This window comes from Megalobrama amblycephala, linkage group LG4 (genome assembly GCF_018812025.1).
Source record: "Megalobrama amblycephala isolate DHTTF-2021 linkage group LG4, ASM1881202v1, whole genome shotgun sequence".
Classification (NCBI taxonomy): Eukaryota; Metazoa; Chordata; class Actinopteri; order Cypriniformes; family Xenocyprididae; genus Megalobrama; species Megalobrama amblycephala.
Window position 1 is genome coordinate 26,199,534 of NC_063047.1, and position 27,342 is coordinate 26,226,875.

A 27,342-nucleotide genomic window follows, 5' to 3' on the forward strand; every position below is an offset into this window, starting at 1 on the left:
CAGAGATATTTTACTCATAAGAATTTCTAAGGGTGCCAATAATTGTGGCCAACATGTATTGGAGAAAAACATTTATTTCATAATGTGAGTTTCCCCCCCATTTTCAATTCTTTTATTTCAATGAAAGGTTAGAATTTTGTGATTTTTTTAAATGAAAGATCAAAAGGATAAACAATGCAGATTTATTTTCACATCCACCTTTGCTCATATTTACTAAGGGTGCCAATAATTGTGGAGGGCACTGTATATATATATATATATATATATATATATATATATATATATATATATATATATATATATATATATATATATATATATATATATATATATATATATACATACAAGGGAGATTGTAACTGATTATCATAATATAGGCCTACTCATTATATATATAATGAGGAGGCGTAAATTATGATAATGAGTTGCAGTTTCCTGTACGCTGTTCCTTCAGGAGAACACCAGAGGGCGCCGTTTCCAACATTTTGCATGTAGACTCCCAACAACAAAATGCTTAGCAGTGAGATGTAAATTAGCCAACCAACCGGTCATACCTGTTTGAAAGACCTTATTCTTCACAGTATGTGTTGTTGCAGGTTTCCTCAGTATATTTAAATAGTTTTAATATCATAAACTGTATGACAGCACAACATTTCCATTATATTTAATTTATCCACTTTACAATCACGCACACAAACAGCTAAAACAAACATAAAAACACAATTAGTCTAGGCGCAATTAATTTAGGCGCGTAGTACTGAATGCAAGGTAAATAAGGGGAATATTTTCTATGCTCTCAAGGCTTTAAAAGTTTTTTTTAGACTATATTAATATGGCTCGAGTTCACAAGTTAAACGATGAATTGGAAGCTTCAGAAGTAAAAAAAAAAAAAGAAAAAAAGGGAAAAAAAAGATCCTAGTCTCCACGTCTGAATGAAGAGGTCCACACCCCTGACGCTACAGGTTTCCATTCAGTGGGCGGTGGGAAATCCAAACACTACTTCTTCAGTCCGTTTGAAACACTCGAGTAGAAAGATGTTGTCTTTTGTAAAGTTTCCCAAAGGAGATATACTGATCCCACCTGAAGAATGAATGTCCGAATCTGACCTCATAAGCGGAATAACTACTGATTCTAGAAGAAACGTCTAGCAGTACTTTTGTCGGTACGGGTGAGCAACTTTTTCTCTTCTGATTCAGTTTTTTAACTGTGTTGTATGTTTGAGAGATTGCATATCCATTCAAAATGGTAATAGAAGTTTATAAACCGTTTAGAACAATTTAAACAGTTTAGAGCAATTTAGATAAAAAGTAACATTAAAAAAAGTCGAGAACTTCCTCTCCCCACCTGATTATCTCCAAAACACAGTGGTGTTTATATCCACATAGACATGCATACTGTATATTTGGCATGTACAGATCTGTTGATCAAGTTTTTATTTATTTTAAGTTAAAAGTTTTACAGTCATGTCATGCGCTCAGAACTATGGTTGGACTGTCAGCAGAACCAGCAATGGACACTCTTTGAATCACATTAATTTTTCCCACAACCTCATCTATCACAGCTGTTTGGCTCTTTGGAGACCTTATGACATGGAAAAGGAAGTCTAGATCTTCCTCTGAGGCCATGGAGTCTGTTATCTAATGCTATTCTGTAGCATGTAGATAGACTTCACATTTTCTCCCAGTTACGTGGTCTGATGCACCATCAGCGCTCACTCCACTTCCCAAAACCCAGTAAGATGACTTAGGCCATCGCGCTCACATGTTATCAGAGCTTATCAAAACCTTTCCACTGTTCTGCTTTCACTCTCTGTAGTGATAATGGACTGTATCGGAGTCGTGTCAGAGCAGAGGTACTGCTATAGACAGTATTTGGATAGCGCTGGCCAGGCCAGAGGCAGTAAATGTGGGGGTTTGTGTTAGATTTTCCACCACCCGCTTAAGCAAACATGAGGGGCAGATGAAAACGTACATACTGAACAGCTTAGGGAACAGCACAGTGGTGCAGTCTCTCTTGTTAAGCCTGGAATACACTACACGACTTTAAATTCTGAACAGATTGTAAAACACTAGGCATCATACACTTGTCAACTGAGGATTACGCACAGTACCAGACTTTATATTCATTCCAAACACAACAAAATCATTCAGAAACTTGCACCTTGTTGCTAAGAGATGCATGACAAATGAAAATAATGTGTTCTAAAATCAGTTCAAAATATCAAACATGTTTGATATCCTCCAGCTGGGTGGAATCATACATGAAGCTAAAAACACTCCAACTGCTCAAAATCTGCAGACTGACTTTGGCAACTAATGTTGACTCGGCTAGACTTTAGCTAAAATTTGAGAATTTGTTATGTGACAGCAGTAATTGTTACATTTAGACATTTGTAAGTGATTACTCTTAAACATGATTAGACTGCCTTCTCAGAGCAGTTGTGGAGAATCTCAGACATGTCCGAACAGGACCAGTGGTTATTCTTGTGATGATCTCACAGACAATCAGAAAAACAGAAACCTGGAAGCTGACACTGTCCCAGATTGCCAAATTATGTGCTGTGGACTTGTGTCTATTATAAATTAAAACTCTTCCCCTCTGCCATAGCTATTAAAGGGTTAGTTCACCCAAAAATGAAAATTCTGTCATTAATTACTCATCCTCATGTCGTTCCACATCCATAAGACCTTCGTTTATCTTCAGAACACAAATTAAGATATTTTTGATCAAATCCGATGGCTCAGTGAGGGTTCATGAAGCTTTGAAGCTTTATGAATCTTTCGAATCAGTGGTTCGGAGAGTTTATCAAACTGCCAAAGTCACGTGAACTATTGAAATTTCATAATGTTTCTAAACACTTATCACGTAACGAAGCCTCGTTTACTGAAATCACGTGACTTTGGCAGTTTGATGCACCCTCTGAACCACTGATTTGAAACAAAAGGTTTGTAAAGCTTCGAAGCTTCATGAAGCAGTTTTGAAATCATCCATCACTCGATATTGTTGAATAAAGTCGTTATTTTGTTTTTTCGGCGCACAAAAAGTATTCTCTTCGCTTCACAACATTAAGTTTTAACCACTGTAGTCACATTAACTGTTTTAAATATGTCTTTAGTAGCTTTCTGGGCATCTGAAAGTGTTAATTATCTTGCTGGCAATGGAGGCCTCACTGAGGCATTGGATTTTATCAAAAATATCTTAATTTGTGTTCCGACGATGAACGAAGGTCTTACGGGTGTGGAACGACATGAGGGGGAGTAATTAATGACAGAATTTTCATTTTTGGGTGAACTAACCCTTTAAATCTTACTCTGATTTTTAAACAATATTTTTGAGTGATTACCTTTATCTATTAGTATTGCAAAACTGCCAGTTTTTTTTTTTCTTGGTTTAATGTCAACGGCCATCTTTTTGTCATGGCCCACAACAAATTTTGGTGCATGACAGCCCCTTGTTTCTTTATATTTTAGTTGAATGGGAAAGAGCAGCATGAATGTTTTGTAAAATTTCTTCTTTTGTATTCCCAAAAAGCAAGAAACTCGGTATTGAAAAAATATGACTAAGAAAACGATGGCATAACTTTCACTTTTGAATGAACTGTTCTTTTAAGCAGCACTGGAAACAAACGCAACATCAGCAATAGTGGTTCTTTGATGTCATCATTGTTCATTGCATCAGGGGTTCAGACTTAATTGGATCCAATAGAGGAATTTCCCCTTGAACTGGGAAGAGAATAGGAATTAGGGAGTGTGAGTCATGACTGTTCTGGGAAATGAGAGAAGGGCTGAGATGAATCCCACAATAGATTGTGACACGAGGACAAAAGTGTTGGAGTGGAGTGTGTGTAGGTGTGTACGGAAGGGATATAAGGGATGAATAGAGGCATGTTTTTTTTCTTTTTTCAGCTGTGAGGAAGTGTCTTGGTTCAAAACGCACTACCGCACTACCTTTTTTAAAGGAATTTATACTTTTATTCATCAAAGATACATTAAATTCGTCATGACAGTAAAGAGTTTTACTTTTACAACAAATTCTGTTTAAAATGAATGCTGTACAATTGCTTTTAGCACAATTATTATTAATAATAAGAAATGTTTCATGAACACCAAATCAACGTCATATTATTTATTTAAAATTTTATTTGAAGGATCATGTGACACTGAAGACTGGAGTAATGGCTGCTAAAAATTCATCTTTGTCATTACAGGAATAGATTACATTTTAAAATAAATTTTATAATTTTAAATTGTAATAAAATTCCACAATATTTTTCTGCATTTGTGATCTCTCTCTCTCTCTCTCTCTCTCTCTCTCTCTCTCTCTCTGTATATATACATATATAATAGCTAGCATTGTGTTTGCACATTTAGCATTTGTTCAACTCTCTGGTCAGTTCAGTATATACAACAAGCGAAAAGATGTGGAACGTCATATGGTGTCGAATTACATCACGTATGTTGATTCAAGTACTGGAGTAGGATAAAGATTAAAAACAAATACAATCCAAAGTACAACGTAGGTTCACACCAATAGGACCAAACGGTCAAAATCCCAAAGGCCATTCAGAACAACTCTAAATCAAAATCCAAATCTACAAGAGGGTGGGGCAGAAAACCAGGACAGACAAAACCACAGTAGACAAATGAACTCCGAGAACTGCATGTGGGCTTAACAAGATTTCACAATGTGTTTATGTGCTAACTGAATATTTATACAACAGGAAATATAAACCAGGTGTAAATGATTGAATGATTTCAGAAGCCTGGGGAATATTGTGGGAATGTGGGACAGTAGACATGGAGCTTGGAGCATGTTTCTTGTTGAGCTCCAGTTTGACAGTGTTCTGACATTGTTTTGTTTTTTTCAGCTTTGTTTGGCCCTCTGCAGATCCCTGACACTTTCCAGCTCCCCTGAAGAGTAATTTGACATTTGGGAAGTACACACATACATTGTATACAAGCCATGACTGAAGTAAGTAGCATATGTATTTCTACATAGTAGTTATGTCAATAGATTCACATTATTGAAGCTACTGGACACTTCCAGTACCAGTACATTCATGTTGTTTTTCTTGTCAAAAGAATGATTATTATATCATTGTTAAAGAAAGAAAGAATAGAATGTATAAACAAATGGTTTATATAACAAACCTCACTTACAGCTTTCTTCAAGCCATCTTTACCATGCAATAGTGTGTTGCTAAATAGTTTAAGGCTTTCATAAGGTCAGAAATGCTTTTGATTAACAGTGCAAAGTTACAGCAGATGTTTGGTAAGAGATCTCAACAGCAGTGGCAACACTTACATACAAAGAACGGAAAAGAAAAAGTTTTTGGGTCTCTTACAATGGGTTTACATGCATCCAAGTTCAAAAAGCACTTTCATTTTCTCATAATATACAGTACATTGCACATCACCCATTTCTCAAAGAGTGAAAACAGTTTGTTCAAAGCTTCAGTCTCTCTAAACCCCTCCTTTCTACAAGCGTTGATTGGTCAGATTATTGGTTTGTTGTGATTGATCTACCGCTTACTTATATCTGAAAATCAGCTCTGGAGGCTTTCTCAGCACTTGATACATAGTGATACGAACAGTAACGATGGCATCGGTTTTTCCGTATCAGTTTGAGCCTCAGTCCTCATCCTGATGTAGGACACACAAAAGTGGATTTGCAGTGCTGATAATCGTGTCTTCTTGACATGTCGACAACACGAATAAAACTATTCCAGGCCTCAGCTACAACTAGAGTGTTTGAGGGTGGTTCAAAGTAGACGTTGTTCGCGGGCAGCCAATAATGACCATAGGCTGTATGGCATTATTCAAATTTGTAACATTGTTTTACATTCACAAACAGCTATATACAGACTGCATGAAAGGTAATATTTGAAAAGGCATGATGGGGCACATTAATAAAATAGAAGCTTTTATTAAAACAATTCCATCAAGCTACAGAGAGAAAAACAGATGTCTAGAGGTTAACTAGCAAAACACAACATACAGTCAAACAAAAAATTAATCAGACATTGTTGATATTTTTTATATATTTTTACTAGTGGGTGCAGGACACTATAGTTCATTTATGTTAGGATCGCAAAATAAAGTAAACTGTGACATTTACACTCAAAAATTCTTTTAAAATTGATAAAAATTTGGAACCAAAAATTATTCAGTCACTTTGACCTGACCATGTTTTGCTTAAGTGTTATCTGACATAATTAAGATTATTACACAGTTTAACTCTGAGATCTTGTTATATTTTATTACCATTTTTAAACTATAGTGAATAAACTGTATCAATGAATGAAATGTTCAAGGTGTCTGAATAAATTTTCAATTGAACTAATTAAACGATTACTTCCCCAGCCAACATACCACACTATTAGGGGAGAGAGAGAAAGGAATGCACATAAGGTTGTCTTGTAGTACCAAAAGTGTAAAATTATTTTCTGGAATGCATCTTCATAGTTCTTGTGCATTCAGGAATGAAATATTTCCTTGATTTTACGGTCTAGTGCAGATTGATTCCAGGAATGTTTTTTTTTTTTTTTCTAAGCATCTCTCCTGCAGAGTTTTTAATGTTTGGTTCTGTTCATGCTGAAGTGGATTTGCTCAAGGTGAACTGAGAGATCAAAGCTGTATCCCATCTCCTTCACTCGGCGGCCATCTTTGAAACGCCTCTCGGGCATCCTGGGCATCATGCAATCTCTTTGAATGGGGAAACATCAAATTCTCCAAAACTGTTCGCCAACCTTAAGATTAAATTTCATATTTGAAATCACCAATGAAATCTGACAACAACCGGCTCATAAATTTAGTTTCTAAACGCTCGAATCATGACAAAAAACTTTATTTTTCAGGCTGGATCAAGCTAATGCGCATGCGCAGACCTAAATGCGCGTCTCTTTGGAGGCGCGCGTCAGACTGTTTCTATAGAAACCGGTGATTCTAATGGCCGCTGAAGTGACGCGATGACTTTACCAGTCGGCGATTGGCTCTTATTTAGAAGGCGGGACTTATTCCGCCATATTGCGCGTTACACTTTCTCCCATTCAAAACAATACGAGTGACACGTCTTGTGTTATTCTATAGTCTTTGATATAACTTATATGATTAAACCAGGACAACAAAATATCAAATTTCAAGTAGGCTATACTAATTGGCCTGCAGTTGGTGAAATGAACTTTGACCACTTTAGAATTAAAATTTGAATTTATCTTGGCATAGTTAAATAACAAGAGTTCAGTACATGGAAAAGACATACAGTGAGTCTCAAACTCCATTGTTTCCTCCTTCTTATATAAATCTCATTTGTTTAAAAGACCTCCGAAGAACAGGCGAATCTCAACATAACACCGACTGTTACGTAACAGTCGGGATCATTAATATGTACGCCCCCAATATTTGCATATGCCAGCCCATGATCAAGCCATTAGACAAGGGCAGCCAGTGTTAACGTCTGGATGTGCACAGCTGAATCATCAGACTAGGTAAGCAAGCAAGGACAATAGCGAAAAATGGCAGATGGAGCGATAATAACTGACATGATCCATGATAACATGATATTTTTAGTGATATTTGTGAATTGTCTTTCTAAATGTTTCGTTAGCATGTTGCTAATGTACTGTTAAATGTGGTTAAAGTTACCATCGTTTCTTACTGTATTCACGGAGACAAGAGAGTCATCGCTATTTTCATTATTAAACACTTGCAGTCTGTATAATTCATAAACACAACTTCATTTTTTATAAATCTCTCCAACAGTGTAGCATTAGCTGTAGCCACGGATCACAGCCTCAAATTCATTCAGAATCAAATGTAAACATCCAAATAAATACAATACTCAAATAATCCGACGCATGCATGTAGCATGCATGACGAACACTTTGTAAAGATCCATTTTAAGGGTCATATTAGCTGTTTAAACTTTGTTTATGCACTGTTTAAGGCAAGCGCGAGCTCTGTGGGCAGGGAGCGTGAGCATTTAAAGCGGCCGCAACCTGAATCGGCGCATTTCTAATTATGCCCCAAAATAGGCAGTTAAAAAAATTAATTAAAAAAAATCTATGGGGTATTTTGAACCGAAACTTCTCAGACACATTCAGGGGACACCTTAGACTTATATTACATCTTGTAAAAAAACGTTTGATGGCACCATTATGTAATGGTATAATTTTAGATTGTTTCCAAAGTCCTAGACAAGTTCCATTAAGTAAGCATCTATTAAAATACTGGTTGAGAGGGTTGCCTAGCTGCAATTTGAATTATTTTCCATTTAAAATGATCAACTTCTGGAGGTTCTGATGTAGAGAACATCCACTAGCACACATTCCAGAGTAACTGTTTTGTTTTGTGTATAAAGTTCACTCTCTTCATTTTTGACTTTACAGCAGGGTTTCTCCGCTTCCACTCTACTAAAGCGCTATCGCCTGGCCATGACGGACTCAAACTCTATCTCCTCACCTTCCGGGACTGCTGCTCAGGACTCGTCAGAGGGTAAGGACCTTTTGGCAGATGGGGATCCCAACTTCCCCATGTCTTCACTGGCAGAACTACTGGACAATGATGATGGATCACAGCCAACCCAAGATTCGCCCCAGGATTCAGCACGACCTGGACAACAGACTGACAACAAGCAGAACATGCGGATAAGGTTCCCAGGGGCCTTTAAAAAGGGAGTTCCTAACCCCATGGACCTTCTTGAGTCCACAATGTCTGAATATCCAGTGGCACCTGGGCCTAAGAAAGCACCTATGGATTCCCTGTTTGACTATGGCACATGTAGGGAGATCAACAACCAGAAAAAACGCAGGAAGAAGCTTCCACGGGGGTGAGAGACAGGAGCTTTTACCTATTTTTTATTTTTATTTTTTTTTGCCACTTTTATTGATACAATAATGCAGAGGGCAAAGGAAATTATTGGAAGATAGGGGAAAAGAGATGAGGAAAATAGCACATGCACAAACCGTTAAGCCACAACGAAAATGCTTACAACCTCTTGCCCATTCAGATTTTTTTCTATCTATCTATCTGTATACAGTATCTATATATAAAAATATATATATATACACTACCAGTCAAAAGTTTGGACACGGTAAGATTTTTTATGTTTTTAAAAGAAGTTTCGTCTGCTCACCACGGCTGCATTTATTTAATTAAAAATACAGTAAAAACAGTAATACTGTGAAATATTATTACAATTTAAAATAACTGTTTTCTGTTTAAATATATTTTATAAAAGTAATTTATTCCTGTGATCAAAGCTGAATTTTCAGCATCATTACTCCAGTCTTCAGTGTCACATGATCCTTCAGAAATCATTCTAATAAGATGATTTGCTGCTCAAGAAACATTTATGATTATTATCAATGTTGAAAACAGTTCTGTTCTTTTTTTTTCCAGGATTCCTTGATTCCAGCTTTAATCACAGGAATAAATTACACTTTACTATATATTCACATAGAAAACAGATATTTTAAATTGTAATAATATTTCACAATATTACTGTTTTTACTGTATTATTAATTAAACAAATGCAGCCTTGGTGAGCAGATGAAACTTCTTTTAAAAACAATAAAAATCTTACCGTGTCCAAACTTTTGACTGGCAGTGTATATATATTACAGTAACATGTTATATGAAGTTATATGAACTATATAAAGAACTAAATTGTGAAGTAAAGTGTTTATTAGTTGTACATGTGTTGTCACAACACATGGACAGCAAGTGAGCCAGGACTGCCATAAACAGAGGACACATTGTTTACTGAGTGACAGAGTGCAGACTGGCAATTGAGTTCCACAGTTACAATGTTTTGAGGTTGAATGAGAATATAAAGAATATAGAACATTGTTGAGTTAAATCTTTAATTAAGAGATGCCATAGGGGAATCATTTTCTTGTTTAACTGAGGTGAGACTATGGACTATTTGAATGCTCTACAGATTGTGAAGCTTCACTTTTGTATATATTATGCTCCATGCCGAGGACAGTCTACTCATGATTTTACTCTCTTGATCATGCACAGTGGGGCAACTGAATGTCTGTTGGCATTTCCATTAATTCTTATGGAGTAATGTTTATGTTGAGGTCAGTTAGGTAGTCAGTTTTTCCTGAGTACAAGGACTTATTTATGGAAGTTTTTTCGTAATCCACCGTGACTTAAGTATCGTGAAGTTCAAGCCAGGTTGGGTGGTACTGTAAATTGTAATGCCCCTGTGCAATTTTATATTTGTAATATACGTTGCATATTCAAAGGTGCACTAAGTAAGTGCTTTTCACAGATGATCATACCCATGAGATGAAGACGTAAGTCAGTTGCCTAAAAAAATTCAGATAAGTCACCCCCTCATTAAGCAAGCCATATTACATCATGACCAGCCATGTCTTGAAATCCAGTAAATGTCAAATTGATGGTTTAGGCTACAAAAAAAGAGACGTAGCATACTTTTGAATGGAGCATCTTTAACTAGAGTCATAATTTTCCTTAATGTTCCTTTAAAAGCATATATTTCCCCCTGCAGGAAGGCTGAGATTGAGATGTCATGTGATGAGGGATCCCCAGAGCCCCCTGTTCTTAAAGTCTTCAACCGCTGGCTGTTGTTTGAAGCTGTATCTCGAGCAGATCCAAGAGCTCTGGATGGTCTCCTGCAGTATCTTCAGTCAAATGAAAAGAGGCTGACAGATGAGGAGTTCAAAGGTGCATTCTGGGAATGGATTTGTTTATAAGTGAAGAGCAGTGGGTGTATGTTGAGGTTTGCTGTCCAGAATACAAACTGAAAAATTATTGAAATACTGTACACTGTTCTTAACCATTTTAATGTGAGTAAGAATCTATTATTAGGACTTGCATTAATAATGATCTCACTTTTTTATTAAAAAGACAAAGCCCTGATTTATTACACATGAGAAATCAACAGGGTTGTGTCTGTAAATATCCAGTGTTGTCACAACCCTTTTCCTTCAAGGTCCATTTGTTAGGTTTTTGTTGTTGTACCTTTTTAATGTAGTAAAGGAAATTCTATTATATAGGCTGATGTGATGTTGCAAGGTGGGGTCCTGGCTTTACTTCCTGCCTCAAAGGGTCAAGCAAATTTAACAGAAAGTAGTGAGAAATCACAGCAAACTGTCACAAATGAAACCAAGGATTCTGTTTGATTTAAAATTTAAACTGACCCATGAGTGGTGCATATCAGGTTTAGAAACTAGAGAAAGATTTGATGCCTTGATGAAAGAAAGGAAAACATTGATATTACTTTCATATCTTCGATTTGCGATTTGAACAAACTCCTAATTAAACCCTGATGTATAAATTGTCCGCTACTAAAATTTGCACTTTCTGGATGTTAAAAAAGGCAGAAAAAATACCATAGATGTAGGACACATGCCATATGTAGGAGCCAGAATATCATACAGACTTGGGGCCGACTCAAATTTTCTTAATAAAATGTAAAACTCTAGTTGATAACAGGTGTTCTTTTCTCTACTTTCTCTAGAACCTTCTACAGGGAAGACATGTCTACCAAAAGCACTACTGAACCTGCAAAATGGTCACAATGACACGATCCCTGTGTTGGTGGACATTGCTGAACAGACTGGAAACCTCAGAGAGTTCATCAACACGCCCTTCAGAGATGTGTATTATAGGGGTGAGTCCTCTAACCACTAAAGGCAGAAAAGATTCAACACTCATACAAAAAAAAAAAGAAAGGAAAATCAGCCGTTAGGACCAGTTTTCAAGCACCATTTGTCTTAAAAGTTTCCAAAAACCTTTAGTGTGGCATGAGCTAACATTTACTCTGAGCAGCTTCCTGCGCCACCCTCAGCAGGTTAATGAAATATGAGCATGAAGGTGGAGTTTCACGTGCACTTCTGACTGAGCTCAATGTTAGAGAAGTTACCCCAGAGTTAGTGTTGGATTTCCTGCATTCTCCACCCTGTTCAGTACAAAGAGTCCTCACAAACACTGCTGAATTTAATGCTGTTCCTCTGGCCTGTCTGTGTTTAGGGCGTTTGAATTTGCCAGTGCCACACCCGATATAGTACATAACTTTACTTTCCCTGTGATACAGAAAAGATTAATATTAAATTTTTTATTTACGTTTTCAACACTGGTCTAGCAGCTGAGACACACTGAACTTGTGCTTCTGCGGGTGACAGTCCAGTTCATGCCATGTCTTTTCTTTTTTTTTCTTCTATGTAAAAAAAAAAAAGTGGCAAAAGGCCATAAGGTAAAAAAATATGTGTATATATATATATATATATATATATATATATATATATATATATATATATATATATATATATATATATATATATATATATATATATATATTTTTTTTTTTTTTTTTTTTTTTAATGTTTATATACACTACTGTTCAAAAGGTTGTGGTTCAGTAAGGACACATTAAATTGATTACAAATTATTAAAATGGATTTAAAGGATTTAATGGATTTAATATTTCTATTTCAAATAAATGCTGTTCTTTTGAATTTTCTATTCATCAAAGAATCCCAAAAATATCCACAAAAAATTAAGCAGCACAACTGTTTTCAACATTGATAATTTCTTGAGCAGCAAATTAGAATGATTTCTGAAGGATCATGTGACACTGAAGACTGGAGTAATGACTGCTGAAAATTCAGCTTTGCCATCACAGGAATTACATTTTACAATATATTAAAATAGAAAACAGTCATTTTAAATTGTAATAATGTTTCACAATATTATGGGTTTTAGTGTATTATAAATAAATAAATAAATAAATAAATAAATAAATATATATATATATATATATATATATATATATATATATATATATATATATATATATTAGACCTATATTTAAACCTGATTTCAATTTTTATTTAATTTTCATCTTTCAAATGCTGTACAAGGCAGGTGTGTGATGCCGGCATTATTAATACTGGGAAGTTATAGTTCTCAAAATACACAATAATGTACTTACAGCAGACATTGTGTAGTCTGCCTCTTATTTCCTCAGGAAACAATCACTCACACATTGTTTCAGTTTGTTTGCCAGTTTTGATTCCAGTCCTCGAGGCAGTAAAGTGAATATGTCAGATAGGCTAATTCTATGTCAACAGATTTCCTTTTGTAGACTCACTGCCAAAACGCATACAAATGCACTGAACTACTAAAATCAAGTCATTTAAGATTATTTCTTTCTTACTTCAGCCACGTATACAGTATGATAAAACGCTTCTTTAAACTTAGGCATCCTTTATTAGTTTATTAAATCTGAGGACAATAAAAAGAAATATAGTTAAATCTAGTCTCCATTGGAAATATCAGAGTTTTATTTGCAGTCACTAGGACAAACGTTACCACTGTGATCAGCATTTGCTGTTGTTCATACACACATGAAGATACTAAATGTGATTGTTTTGTAAATATGGACACAGGGTGGCAGTCTGTTCAAACAGATGACACACGGGTCACTTTTAAATTTGAATGTGAATAGCCAAGGCAAACAGATCTATGTAAAAATCAGAAGTTGAAAGATATAGGCAAACTGACTATTCTAGTCAAAAAAGCAGATGACCTTTAGTAGTGAGGTTTTTCTTAGTTTTGTCCTTTAGAGCTCTCACACAAACACTCAATACAAAACTACAGGCTCTAGACACAACATGGGGCTGTATTGCCTTATTTTCATATTGCAGTACTTCCTCTTGTGTAAGATAAGTTGACAGTATCTAATAATATCATGCTGTTTCCAGCTGCTCTGTCTGATAAGATGTATCATAGATATAAGTTTTCCTGTAATGTTACAGAGCGCTTTGGTTTTGGACTTTATGGACAATTCATTATAATATGATGAACTTCTGATTCATTACTGGCATCATTATTTATACTGGCATCATTATTTATAATAAATATGTGGCATGTCTGTAGGTCAGATGGCACTGCATATCGCCATAGAGCGACGATGCAAGCAGTATGTGGAGCTTCTGGTGGAGAAGGGGGCTGATGTTCACGCCCAGGCCAGGGGCAGATTCTTCCAGCCCAGAGAAGAGGGTGGATACTTCTACTTTGGTGAGTTTGTTGATGCTGGTTTTGTTCTGTAGCTTTAAACAGTCTTTAAAGTATTAGTTCACTTTAAAATGAAAATTACCCCCAGATTTACTCACCCTCAAGTCATCCTAGGTGTATTTGACTTTCTTCTTTCTGATGAACACAATCGGAGATATATTAATAAATATCCTGACGCATCCTTGCTTTATAATACAGTAAATGGGACCAACGAGTTTGAAGCTCAAGAAAGTGTATCCATCCATCATAAACGTACTCCACACGGCTCCGGGGGGTTAATAAAGGCCTTCTGAAGCGAAGCATTGCATTTGTGTAAGAAAAATATCCATATTTAACAAGTTATAAAGTAAAATATCTAGCTTCCGCCAGACCGCCTTCCGTATCCTTTAATACTGTTAAATATATTTGGAATATGAGTGTATTTTCTGTGTATTGTGCAGGATATATCAACAGCATATTTAGTCCACTCTGTTCTTTCATACTGTATTTTACATGCTCTGTTCTGAAACATCTGGTCCAATGATAGACTGCTGACCTCATTACAACATGCTGGAGCCTTTACTCCCAACGTCATGTGTGGGAAGCTGCATTTCCTGTTTTATCAGTCACTCGCTCACTAGTTACACTGTTCAAAAGTTGTTGATTATTTTTTTAAAGAAATTAGTACTTTTATTGAGCAAGCATTTGAAAGACATTTAATGTTTTATAAAAAAAAATTTTAAATAAAAGCTGTTAATACGGAAGAGTACGGAAGAGGATTAGGGCCAAGCAATAATAAAAAACTAAAACCATCTCGAGATTAAAGTTGTTATTTCGAGAAAAAAGTTTAAATAAAACGTTGAGAATAAACTCGTTAAATTACGAGAAAAAACTCGTTAAATTTCGAGAAAAATGTCGAGATAAAATGTTGAGAATAAAGTCATTAAATTACGAGAAAAAACTCGTTAAATTTCGAGAAAAAAATCGAGATAAAATTTTGAGAATAAAGTCATTCAATTATGAGAAAAAAGTTGTTAAATTACGAGAACAAATTTGTTAAATTATGAGAAAAATGTCGTTAAATTTCGAGAAAAAAGTCGAGATAAAATGTTGAGAATAAACTCATTAAATTATGAGAATAAAGTCGAGATACAATTTTGAGAAAAAAGTCATTAAATTACGAGAATAAAGTCATTAAATTACGAGAAAAAGTCGTTAAATTACGAGAACAAATTCGTTAAATTATGAGAAAAATGTCGTCAAATTTCGAGAAAAAAGTCGAGATAAAATGTTGAGAATAAACTCATTAAATTATGAGAAAAAAGTCGAGATAAAATTTTGAGAGTCATTAAATTACGAGAATAAAGTCATTAAATTACGAGAAAAACGTCGTTAAATTACGAGAACAAATTCGTTAAATTATGAGAAAAATGTTGTTAAATTTCGAGAAAAAAGTCGAGATAAAATGTTGAGAATAAACTCATTAAATTATGAGAAAAATGTCGTTAAATTTCGAGAAAAAAGTCTAGATAAAATTTTGAGAAAAAAGTCATTAAATTACGAGAATAAAGTCATTAAATTACGAGAAAAAAGTCGTTAAATTACGAGAACAAATTCGTTAAATTATGAGAAAAATGTTGTTAAATTTCGAGAAAAAAGTCGAGATAAAATGTTGAGAATAAACTCATTAAATTATGAGAAAAATGTTGTAAATTTCGAGAAAAAAGTCTAGATAAAATTTTGAGAAAAAAGTAATTAAATTACGATAATAAAGTAATTAAATTACGAGAATAAAGTCATTAAATTACGAGAAAAAAGTCGTTAAATTACGAGAACAAATTCGTTAAATTATGAGAAAAATGTCGTTAAATTTCGAGAAAAAAGTCGAGATAAAATGTTGAGAATAAACTCATTAAATTATGAGAAAAAAGTCATTAAATTACGAGAACAAATTTGTTAAATTACGACTTTTTTCTCATAATTTAATGACTTTATTCTCATAATTTAACAAATTTGTTCTCGTAATTTAACGACTTTTCTCGTAATTTAATGACTTTATTCTCAACATTTTATCTCGACTTTTTTCTCGAAATTTAACGAGTTTTTTCTCAAAATTTAACAACTTTAATCTCGAGATGGTTTTATTTTTGTATTATTGCTTGGCCCTAATCCTCTTCCGTACTTTTGAACTTTTTATTTATCAAAACAAATAGGATAAAATTGATCACGGTTGCTACAAAACTATAAAGCAGTACAACTGTTTTCAACATTGATAATAATACATATTTTATTTTTCCTAAGCTGCATCATGTGACAGCATCATGTGGCTGCTGAAAACGTATCTTTGCCATCACAGGAATAAAATTGTATTAAAATGGTAATAGTAATTATTGTAATAATATTTCACAGTTGTACTGTTTTTACTGTATTTTTGGTCAAATAAATGGAGCATTGTTGAGTAAAAGGGACTTCTTTCAAAATCTTGAATAAAAGTATACAGTATGTCCACATTGTTGAAGAAATTGAAGAGATATTAATGCGATTTCCTGGAGGTCTAACCTTCATGACTTTGCCGACGAATAACCAATACATTTGGCAACCCAGTGGTTCCCATAGACACATCAGGTGATTTTCTTTCCTTTTTCCTAAAAGCCTCCCTTTTGTGCTATGGTTGGCAAATGTTAGGAGTGTTACAGTTTATGCATTCATTAAATGTTTCGCTGTGAACAAGACGGTTTCTGGATCTTAGAAGAAAACCAACAAGACATTATGTCACAAATAAAACAAGTGCTAAATGTACGAAGGACATAAAAGAGTGAAAGGAGCCTCTGTGTTTGCAATGGAAAAAACAGTATAAGGGTCTTGAATTTAGGAGGCCTGTTTATGGTCTGAAGTATTTCAGAAAAGGTTGCCTGAACACATTCTGCCCCCTATTGAGCAGAGTGGGATAATACAGGTCTGTTAAAATTGACCCTATTTACTTTAATACATGTTCCTGGCCTTACTGTGTTTGTCTTTGTAAACTTCGTCATGACCGCCATTTCTTTTGTCACAATAACTATTTGAATCTAAACTATTCTAGTTTATCCTCCCAGGACGTCAGTGGTAACAAAACTGTGATTTCAAATCAAGCTGAGAATTTGAATTCCCTATTCATGAACCTCATTTACAGCTCACAATTTTTAAACCACAAAACAAGACGTCTGCTTTGAAACTGATTGAAAGGTGCAAAACTATTTTAAAATAATCCAAGGATGACAGAATAGGATTATCTTTTCTGGTGCCCTGCCAGGAGTCTCCATCTCTCTTTTATTCACCTGTAAATTATTTTCATTTGTATTAGACACGGCTGTCAGTGTTTAATCCCTGCTGATCTGAGCACGAAGGGAGTCATTCGCCGCGGAGCTTCCCGGTGACGTGAGCGCGAACCTGAGAGCACTGACAGCTAATGTGATTTAGCAGTCACGCTAACCGCTCTCTGAGCGCGTGCAAATCAATGAGAGGGAAGCGTTTCTATAAGAAGTGACATGAAAATAATCTGTCACCCCTGGCAACAGCTCTCTCTCAAGTCTCTGTTTGGTTTCCCTGTTTGAGATGGGTTCTCATGAGACGGGCACTAATTGAGCACTGGATACCAATGGTGACATTTAGATCAAAGCACATTTGTTATGTGAGCCCTGCAAAGGACTGATTGACTTTAGTGGCTAATTGTGTTTCTTCATTGTGGTGTTTAATGAAGGAAAATGATAGATTAAAGGAACATCTGGAAGTTGGAGTCTAATAGCTGGGCAGGCGGGACATATCCCTGGCTCCATAGGACCTTGGTCAACAGTGTTTTTTGTGTTGTGGATACTGGTATTCTGGTTTATCAAGCCTGCATAAAACTGGTCTTTTTAGTTTTTCAGGGAAAACACTAAAACTATGCATTGGATAATAGTGTCTGCTAAATACATTACCATTCAAAAAGTTGACGTCATTAAGATTTCTTTAAATGTCTGTAATGCTCACCGAGGCTGCATTTATTTGATCAAAAAAACTGTAAAAACAGTAATATTGTGAAATATTATTACAATTAAAAATAACTATTTTCTATTTGAATATATTTTAAAATGTAATTTATTCCTTTGACAGCAAAGCTCATTGTCACATGATTCTGAGAAATTCTTCAGCTGATTTGGTGCTCAGGAAATATGTTTTATTGTGTCAAATTGTGAAGGATTTTTTTTTCAGGATTCTTTGATGAATAGAAAGTTCAAAGGAACAGAATTTATTTGAAATGTACATTTTTAAAACAATGTTAAAAGTCTTTTAACCAATTTAATGTGTCTTTGTTGAATAAAAGCATTAATTTTAATTATAAAACAGCATTTATGTGAAATAGAAATCTTTTTAAACATTATAAATGTCTTTACTGTCACTGTTGATCAATTTAATGTCTTTGCTGACAGTATTAAAATCTTACTGACCCCAAACCTTTGAAAGGTAGTATATGTATACCGATCACCCATAACATTATGACCACTGACAGGTGAAGTGAATAACACTGATGATCTCTTCATCACGGCACCTGTTAGTGGGTGGGATATATTAGGCAGCAAGTGAACATTTTGTCCTCAAAGTTGATGTGTTAGAAGCAGGAAAAAATGGCGTAAGGATTTGAGCGAGTTTGACAAGGGCCAAATTGTGATGGCTAGACAACTGGGTCAAAGCATCTCCAAAACTGCAGCTCTTGTGGGGTGTTCCTAGTCTGCAGTGGTCAGTATCTATCAAAAGTGGAACAGTGATGAACCGGCTAGAGGGTCACGGGCAGCCAAGACTCATTGATGCAAGTGGGGAGCGAAGGCTGGCCCGTATGGTCCGTACCAACAGACGAGCTACTGTAGCTCAAATTGCTCAAGAAGTTAATGCTGGTTCTGATAGAAAGGTGTCAGAATACACAGTGCATCGCAATTTGTTGCGTATGGGGCTACATAGCTGCAGACCAGTCAGGGTGCCCATGCTGACCCCTGTCCACCGCCGAAAGCACCAACAGTGGGCATGTGAGCATCAGAACTGGATCAGGGGACAATGGAAGAAGGTGGCCTGGTCTGATGAATCATGTTTTCTTTTGCATCACGTGGATGGCCAGGTGCGTGTGTGTCGCTTACCTGGGGAACACATGGCACCAGGATGCACTATGGGAAGAAGGCAAGCCGGCGGAGGCAGTGTGATGCTTTGGGCAATGTTCTGCTGGGAAACCTTGGGTCCTGCCACACATGAGGATGACACATACCTTCTACCTAAGCTTTGTTGCAGACCATGTACACCCTTTCATGGAAATGGTATTCCCTGGTGGCTGTGGCCTCTTTCAGCAGGATAAATCACCCTGCCACAAAGCAAAAATGGTTCAGGAATGGTTTGAGAAGCACAACAATGAATTTGAGGTGTTGACTTGGCCTCCAAATTCTCCAGATCTTAATCCAATCAAGCATCCGTGGGATGTGCTGAACAAACAAGTCTGATCCATGGAAGCCCCACCTCGCAACTTACAGGACTTAAGGGATCTGCTGCTAACATCTTGGTGCCAGATACCACAGCACACCTTCAGGGGTCTAGTGGAGAACATGACGTGATGGGGCAGGGCTGTTTTAGCAGCAAAAGGGGGACCAACGCAATATTAGGAAGGTGGTCATAATGTTATGCCTGATCAGTGTAAAAATGTATTTGATTTAATTGTTTAAAATTATGATTTAGAAAAATTGACATCTGAAAGTGTTTATGTTGTCTCTTTCAGGTGAGCTGCCTCTCTCACTCGCAGCTTGTACCAATCAACCAGACATGGTGCGTTACCTGACCGAGAATAGCCATAAGACGGCAGATATGCGGAGGCAGGACTCAAGGGGAAACACAGTCCTGCACGCCCTGGTCCACATCGCTGACAACACTCGGGACAACACACGCTTCGTCACTAAGATGTACGACTTGCTGCTCATTAAATGTGCCAAACTCTACCCAGACTGCAACCTGGAGAATGTGCTCAACAACGATGGCATGTCCCCTCTCATGATGGCCGCCAAGCTGGGAAAAATTGGGGTAGGAGACTGCTTTATATGGCAATTCAACTTTAGAGACTTGCATTAGGAAAACATGGTAGGAAATAGCAAAGAAAACTAAAAGTTTTTCCTCCACAGGTGTTCCAGCACATCATCCGGAGAGAGATCAAAGATGAGGAGGCTCGACATTTCTCCCGGAAATTTAAGGATTGGGCTTATGGACCTGTCTACTCCAACCTGTATGATCTGTCTTCCCTGGATACCTGCGGAGAGGAAGTCTCTGTTCTGGAGATACTCGTCTATAACAGCAAGATTGAGGTGAACATGGATAGACAAAAGAACTTTGACTGTGTACTTTATGGCACTCCATATTTTGTGATGTTATCATGTGAGATTTGAGGCCTCGCAGGTAAATAGCAGAAGTTGAATGATGAGACAAACTTGTGCATTATGATTGTAGAGAAGAGCATTTATGGAAATTGCAAAAAAAATATACTTCCAAATAACAATCACCAAGAAACTGTCCTCCTCATGATGTTGGTGGATGTTTCAGTGTTTAGGTTTCTGACATGTTTTATTGGTTGTACCCTCAGAATCGCCATGAGATGTTGGCGGTGGAACCGATAAATGAGCTGCTAAGGGCCAAGTGGCAGAAGTTTGCTGCTGTGACCTTCTATATTAGTGTGTTTTCCTACCTTGTCACCATGATCATCTTCACTCTTGTGGCCTACTATCGCCCATCAGTGGGAAAAGTGAGTACCGTGAAAAAAGGTCAATGCACTCAGTGGCCATCATGGCCATTTCCCCCTAAATTCCAGTTATATTAGTACTTCTTCCATTTGCTTATATAGGGAGAAACAGTTGGTCAAGATGTTTTGGTAACATTTTGGTGCCAGTCAAATCACAAAAACAATGGTTTTATAAATTCAGCTTCCTTAGCTCAAAACAGGCTAAAAACCTAATTTGTCCAGAGGCTATATTGATCTTTCTTCCATTCATTTTTCTATAGATAGTGCATCTTCTCCTTATATTATTTCTGGTACAAATGTACACCACTGTTCAAAAGTTTGGTGTTAGATTTTTTTTTTTTTTAAAGAAATTAATACTTTTATTCAGCAAGGATTGATCAAAAGCGACAGTAAAGACATTTATAATGTTACAAAAGAAAATATATCAAATAAATGCTGTTATTTTGTACTTTCTATCCATCAAAGAATCCTGGAAAAAAACATTGTTTCCACAAAAATATTAAGCAACCCAACTGTTTCCAACATTAATAATAATAAGAAATGTATTTGAGTACCAAATCAGAATATTAAAATGATTTTTGAAGGGTTAGGGTTATGTAACACTTTTTTGGTCACACTCTATTTTAAGGTGTCCGTGTTACGGTGTAATTATATATTTAAGTACTGAGTAATAATAATTATTATAATGTACTTATTATAGGGTTAGGGATAAGATTAGGGTGTGGTTAAGGTTAGTTGCATGAAATTATGCACAATTTAAAGTAATTACTTTAGTAACTACATGTAACGTGTAACAAGGACACTAAAATAAAGTGTTACCCTTTTTTTGATCAAATTAATGCAGCATTTGAGACTTTCAAAAGCATAGAAAAAATCTTACCAACACCAAACTTTTGAACAACAGTGTACATGTGGGTGTTCATGTTTTTTGTCTGAATAGAGAGGAATTGCTTTTTTGCACATGGCCCCTCCTGTGTGAAAGAAAGTCCATGTGGTGAAAATGCATTCTGGGAATGAACAGGTCTGTAGTTGATTCCTAAATCTTATACCTCCACAGCCCCCTTACGCCTACGATACTACTGCAGACAAGGTGCGTTTGGCAGGAGAGATCATAACAGTGGCTTCTGGAGTCTTTTTCTTCGTAACAAATGTAAGCTTTACATACACAATAACCTACTACTTGTAATACAGTTTACCTTCATTTTTAAGATCACACTTCCATCTTGCTGAAGGAACACCTTGTGTATGTTTCTTACTGAATGTTGTGGTACCCAAATTCACTCTTATGTTCTTTCTGTTTTCTTTTGGTTGCCCTATCTTTCCTCTTTAGCTAGCACTAAATACCTTTAGCAGCATTTCTTGGTTTTCTCCCCTGATTTAGATTAAGGACCTTTTCCTGAAGAAGTGCCCGGGGGTGAATTCTTTATTTATTGATGGATCCTTTCAACTTCTCTAGTAAGACACTCGGTCCCGTTCTTTGTGTCTTCCTTTACTCTCGATGTCTTTCCCTAAGGCGATTTTCTCCCTCTTTTTAATTGAGCTGTCTAATTAATTCCAAAACCCCTTTCTTGGCATGTTTTAATAGTTAATCTCCTTGCATAAAAACAGCACAATCTCAGCAAAGATGACTGCAGTTCAACGATATGTTTATGTTAATTATAATTAATATGTGGCATTGCTAAACCAGTGAGGCATTTTACATTTGAAAAGCAAATCTTACATTTTGAAACTCAGCAAGAGGCAAATAAGAATTCAAAGATGTTCTGTAACCTTCAAAGTAACAACATTTGAAAGTAGCCAGAGGCCACGTCATGTTTAGTTATCAGTTTTGAGCTGATAATTTGTCGCCACTAAACTCAAAGCAAATGGTTACTTTATTAGCTGAAGCATGTTGATGACAAGTGCATTCCTTGTTGACCAATCCTTTGTGTTTCCTTGCGTTAGCTTCATCTACTCCGTGTTGGTGCTGGTGAGTGCGGCGCTGTACCTGTCAGGGATTGAAGCCTACGTGTCTGTGATGGTGTTTGCTCTAGCACTAGGTTGGATGAACACCCTCTATTTTACCAGAGGCCTTAAACTCACTGGAACTTACAGTATCATGATTCAGAAGGTATGAAAAGAGCACGTTAAGCACCATGTACATTCAATTTAATGACTGTAAATGGTGAAATCAGTTTGATTAGTGATTGATTTCTCTTCTTTTCAAATATCTTTGAATTATGTCAAGTCTTGAAACAAATCACATTTTATTTAGCTCCCCTCCCCCCAAACTTGTAATTTGTGTTTATATTTAAATATGAAAATATTATATATATACTATTCAAAAGTTTAAGATTTTTTGTTTTTTAAAATAAATATCTTGTACTCACCAAGGCTGCATTTATTTAATCAAAAATACAGTAAAAACAGTAATTTATTCTGTGATGACGAAGCTGATTTTTCAGCATCATTACTCCAGTCTTCAGTGTCACATGATCATTCAGAAATCATTCTAATATGCTGATTTGATAATCAAGAAACATTTCTTATTATTATCAATGTTGAAAACAGTTGTGCTGCATAATATTTTTGTGGAAACCATGATACATTTATTTGAAATGGAATTTCTTTTAGGATTTACTGTCACTTTTGATCACTTTAATGCATCTTTTCTGAAGAAGAAAAAAACTCTTTAAAAAAGTAAAATCTAAATATGTCCCTAAGCTTGTATATGTATTGTGTATATATATATTTTTTTTTTAAAGAAAATATATGTATTTTAATCCTTAATAAGGTCCAATGGAAATGTGAAAATGGCACCATATGTGGGATGTGTGAATCTTTTTCTGATGTAAATATAGTGAAAGTTACCAATAGTGTGCTATACTGATGAAACACATTCATATATCTGTATATAGTTAATGTGTAACACTTTATTTTAGGGTCTTTTAACTAGTTGCTTATTATCATGCATATTACTAGGATATTGGCTGTTTATTAGTAATTATTAAGCACATATTAATGCCTTATTCCACATGACCTTATTCTACATTCTTAATCCTACCCAATACCTAAACTTAACAACTACCTTACTAAATATTAATTAGCAGTAAATCAGGAGTTTATTGAGGGAAAAGTCATAGTTAATAGTGAACACATGTTCCCTATACTAAAGTGTTACCCCCACCAATCACTTTTTTAGGCTAAGACGTTATTTGTAAATCCTTTTCTCTTGAATGAAACATTGTCCTGCTTGTTAAGTTCAGCAGCAAGTCTCTGTATTTAAGCATATAATACAAGCTGTTGTTTCCAGTAATGACTACATCGCTGCTGGGAACTACATAAAACCCTTGGAATAATTAGCATGCTTGCCGGTCTATTTTCCTCTCATATTGTCAGTGTAATTATGCTTACTCATCATGTTTTTAATTTCTTCAGATTCTCATCAAGGATTTGTTCCGGTTCCTGCTGGTCTATGTGCTCTTCATGATCGGCTATGCATCAGGTATTCTAGTAATAATAGTTCAATTATTGGTGTTATTGTAACATTCCTTGTAATAATTAGTTACTCTATTTTTTTTTTTTGTATTCTTCACCAGCGTTAGTCTCACTTCTGACAATCTGCCCTGATGAGGAGACATGTAAGAATAACTGCACCAAATACCCAGAATGCCGAGATACAAACACCTTCAGCGAATTCCTGTTGGACCTGTTTAAGCTGACCATAGGTATTGGAGAGCTGGACGACATGCTAAAAGGCGCACAGTACCCCGCTGTCTTCCTCATTCTGCTGGTCACCTACATAATTCTCACCTTCGTCCTGTTACTCAACATGTTAATCGCTTTGATGGGGGAGACAGTGGGACAGGTGTCCAAAGAGAGCAAGAAGATCTGGAAACTGCAGGTGAGACGTATACAAGAGGTCAAATGCGGCAGTCCGTTGTATTGTGGTCATTTGACCCAAAATGGAAATCAATTACTCACCTTCATGTCTTTCCAATCCCATATAATTTCAATGCATCTTAGGAACTAAAGAAATGCAAGACAAAATGTCTGAGATTTTAAAGGGTAAAGGACATAAAAAAGTATCATAATAGCTCTGTACGTATTTTGTATCCTTTTTGTCAGTCATCATACACTTTAGCTATGGAAAACAAACCTCCTTTTGTTGTTGTTTCTTCTTGGAAGAAAAAAATAATACTGGCTTAGAATGACATAGGAAAGAGTGTGAATTATGACAGCTTTTGGGTGAAGTTGTTGTTGCTGCAATGATTTATTTTGATCCCCATATGACAGGAAGTCACATAATTTCTTTTGTTAACTTCAGTCTAAGTACTTTTACCTCAGTATTCAGTGGTTATAAATGCCTTCATCTCCAACATGTAATTTCCTTCTGTTTGCATCAGTGGGCCACTACTATCCTGGACATTGAACGGTCCTTCCCAGTGTGTCTGCGGAGGTCTTTCCGGGTTGGAGAGATGGTTACTGTTGGCAAGGGCTTGGATGGATCACCAGACAAACGCTGGTGCTTCAGGTACAGCTACAAGATATCCACCACTTATTCATTAAATTACAGCCTAACCCTTCAAGTCATTTACCAGAGTTATGGGACTTCATTTTCCATGCTATAGGGTGGACGAGGTCAAGTGGTCCCATTGGAATCAAAATCTGGGGATCATAAATGAGGATCCAGGCCAGAAAGACCATTACGAACAAACACAGGGTGGACGGGGCCTTCGAAGAGGTAGGTAAACGAGCAGGCAGGATTTTTCACAGCCGCGATAATGCACACATAAACCCTTAGCGAAACATTATGCTTTTTTAGAATGAAAAGAGAAATGCTTTATGACTTCTGGGCACACATTTTTCCCAAATTAGTAAATAAAAAATCAAATAAACACAATTTCTCTCCACTGCACCTACAGATTGCTGGTCCACGGTGACTTCTGGGCACAATTTGTCCCAATTTAGTAAAAAAAAAATAATACAGAGAAAATTGTTTCAAGAATCAACTAACAAACATAATTTCTTTCCACTGCACCAACAGATCGCTGGTCCACGGTCGTCCCAAGAGTGGTTGAACTGAACCGGGGCTCCAGAGATCATACCGTAGAGATGGAGCCTCTCACAGGCAGACACAGACATAAGTCTGAAAGTTAAAGATGAACGCTAAGGACTTCAAAGGGCCACAATCCATTGAAATTTTTTTTACTGGCCAGACAATTATGTATTTTATTAAAGCTGACATTAGTTCTATAGTTTTTAATCCCTAATGGAAGAACAGCTCTATATATTATGAGTTTTGAAAATAGTGTTTTTTGTTTTGTTTTTCAATGATGATGATCGTATTTTACATGTATATGTGGACCCATGAGACACTCAGGAACACTTTTGATTTGTAGGTCATTTCATATTGTGGCAAGAGAGATATGTTAAAAGATAGTTATTAATATAATAGTGTTTTTCATGGTGTGTGCAATAGATTCTCTAAACAGTTTAATTTTATAAACAAAACATTTTTTTTTTTTAATTATTATTATTATTTTTTTTATATTTTGATCCAGAAAAACCGACAACACTCCACAGTGTCTTGGATGTCTTTGTTGGTTCCTGCCGACATTTTTGTTTTGTTTTTTGTCGTGGATTATATGGAAAAGGTTATATTTTAATCAATAAGATTACCTCAGTGTTAAATGTGCCTTGTGATAAAGTACGGTCTTTTTAATGAAAAATCGTTGTTATTCTTTTGTATATTGCCCAGCCATAATAGAAAGACAAAAAAAAAAAAAAAATGCTGCTCTGATTTGGCCTTTGGCTTTGTTTTGTAATAAAGGTCAGGCAGAAAACAGATGTGGCACCCACACCAGGAGTGTGCACAATGCCAGACAGCAGCAGTTTGCTATTTTCACCTCAGTATGCTGGCAATGGTGTGACTTAATTGGTGTGATACTGGTAATGATTTAAAATGACCAGTTCAGTTTAGAGGTTTCTTATTTCACTGATAAGTCAGAAAGGTGAACCCATGCCAAGAGACAAAATGGCAAATTTTGTAGAGGACCTTTATGGTCTGTTTTGTTGGCATGTATTTTTTGATGTATTGTGTATATGTATGTTTTTAAGTCTTTACAGAAAACAAAAGGCATTGTCTGTATGTTGTAGTTTAATGATAAATAATGTTTCTTTTCTTTTTCTTTTCTTTTTTTTTTTTTTTAAAAAACAGACCATTTTAATGCTTTTAAGTCTTTTTGTATTATTTTTGAAGTCCATGGACTGGAATAGGATTCTGTCTTGTTCTTGTTTACAGGCCTGATTTCCAAACTCTGGTCATTTCAAATATTCTTTATTTATACATTAGACACCAAGTATAGATTAGGTATCAGAAGAATGTACAGAAATAGATGGTAATATATTCTTGATAGTTGGTATTATCATGCCCGCACGTTATATGTTTGATGCTGCTGTTGAAAAACACATTATTTTATGTCCTGGATTGGATGTGCTAACAATTCCAACAATCAGAGATTTTTTTTTTTTTTTTTTTTTTTTTTCTTTCAT

At 35.8% G+C, this 27,342-nt stretch overlaps 1 protein-coding gene across 2 annotated transcripts; it reads left to right on the forward strand.

Annotated features, from left to right (window-relative positions):
- Window positions 1-530: 530 nt before the first annotated feature.
- Window positions 531-26,992, forward strand: trpv4 (transient receptor potential cation channel, subfamily V, member 4). Of its 2 annotated transcripts, none has more exons than XM_048188622.1 (17): window positions 531-1,168; window positions 4,868-4,971; window positions 8,387-8,826; window positions 10,519-10,694; window positions 11,491-11,643; window positions 13,911-14,051; window positions 19,801-20,099; window positions 20,198-20,377; window positions 20,653-20,811; window positions 21,866-21,958; window positions 22,190-22,263; window positions 22,753-22,918; window positions 24,226-24,292; window positions 24,387-24,691; window positions 25,194-25,321; window positions 25,419-25,531; window positions 25,835-26,992. In XM_048188622.1, exons 2-17 carry the CDS (start codon window positions 4,963-4,965, stop codon window positions 25,945-25,947), a joined length of 2,616 nt encoding a protein of 871 aa, XP_048044579.1. In that variant the 5' UTR covers window positions 531-1,168; window positions 4,868-4,962; the 3' UTR covers window positions 25,948-26,992. The 2 variants fall into 2 exon arrangements, with proteins under 2 accessions (XP_048044579.1, XP_048044578.1); XM_048188621.1 differs by having other exon boundaries at window positions 531-1,162.
- Window positions 26,993-27,342: the final 350 nt, after the last annotated feature.

What these genes read in the sequence shown, in the direction of transcription:
- trpv4 (XM_048188622.1), top strand. An exon ending in GACAAACGCTGGTGCTTCAG is followed by an intron (nt 25,322 to 25,418) that starts GTACAGCTACAA and finishes TCCATGCTATAG; the next exon opens with GGTGGACGAGGTCAAGTGGT. An exon ending in TGGACGGGGCCTTCGAAGAG is followed by an intron (nt 25,532 to 25,834) that starts GTAGGTAAACGA and finishes CTGCACCAACAG; the next exon opens with ATCGCTGGTCCACGGTCGTC.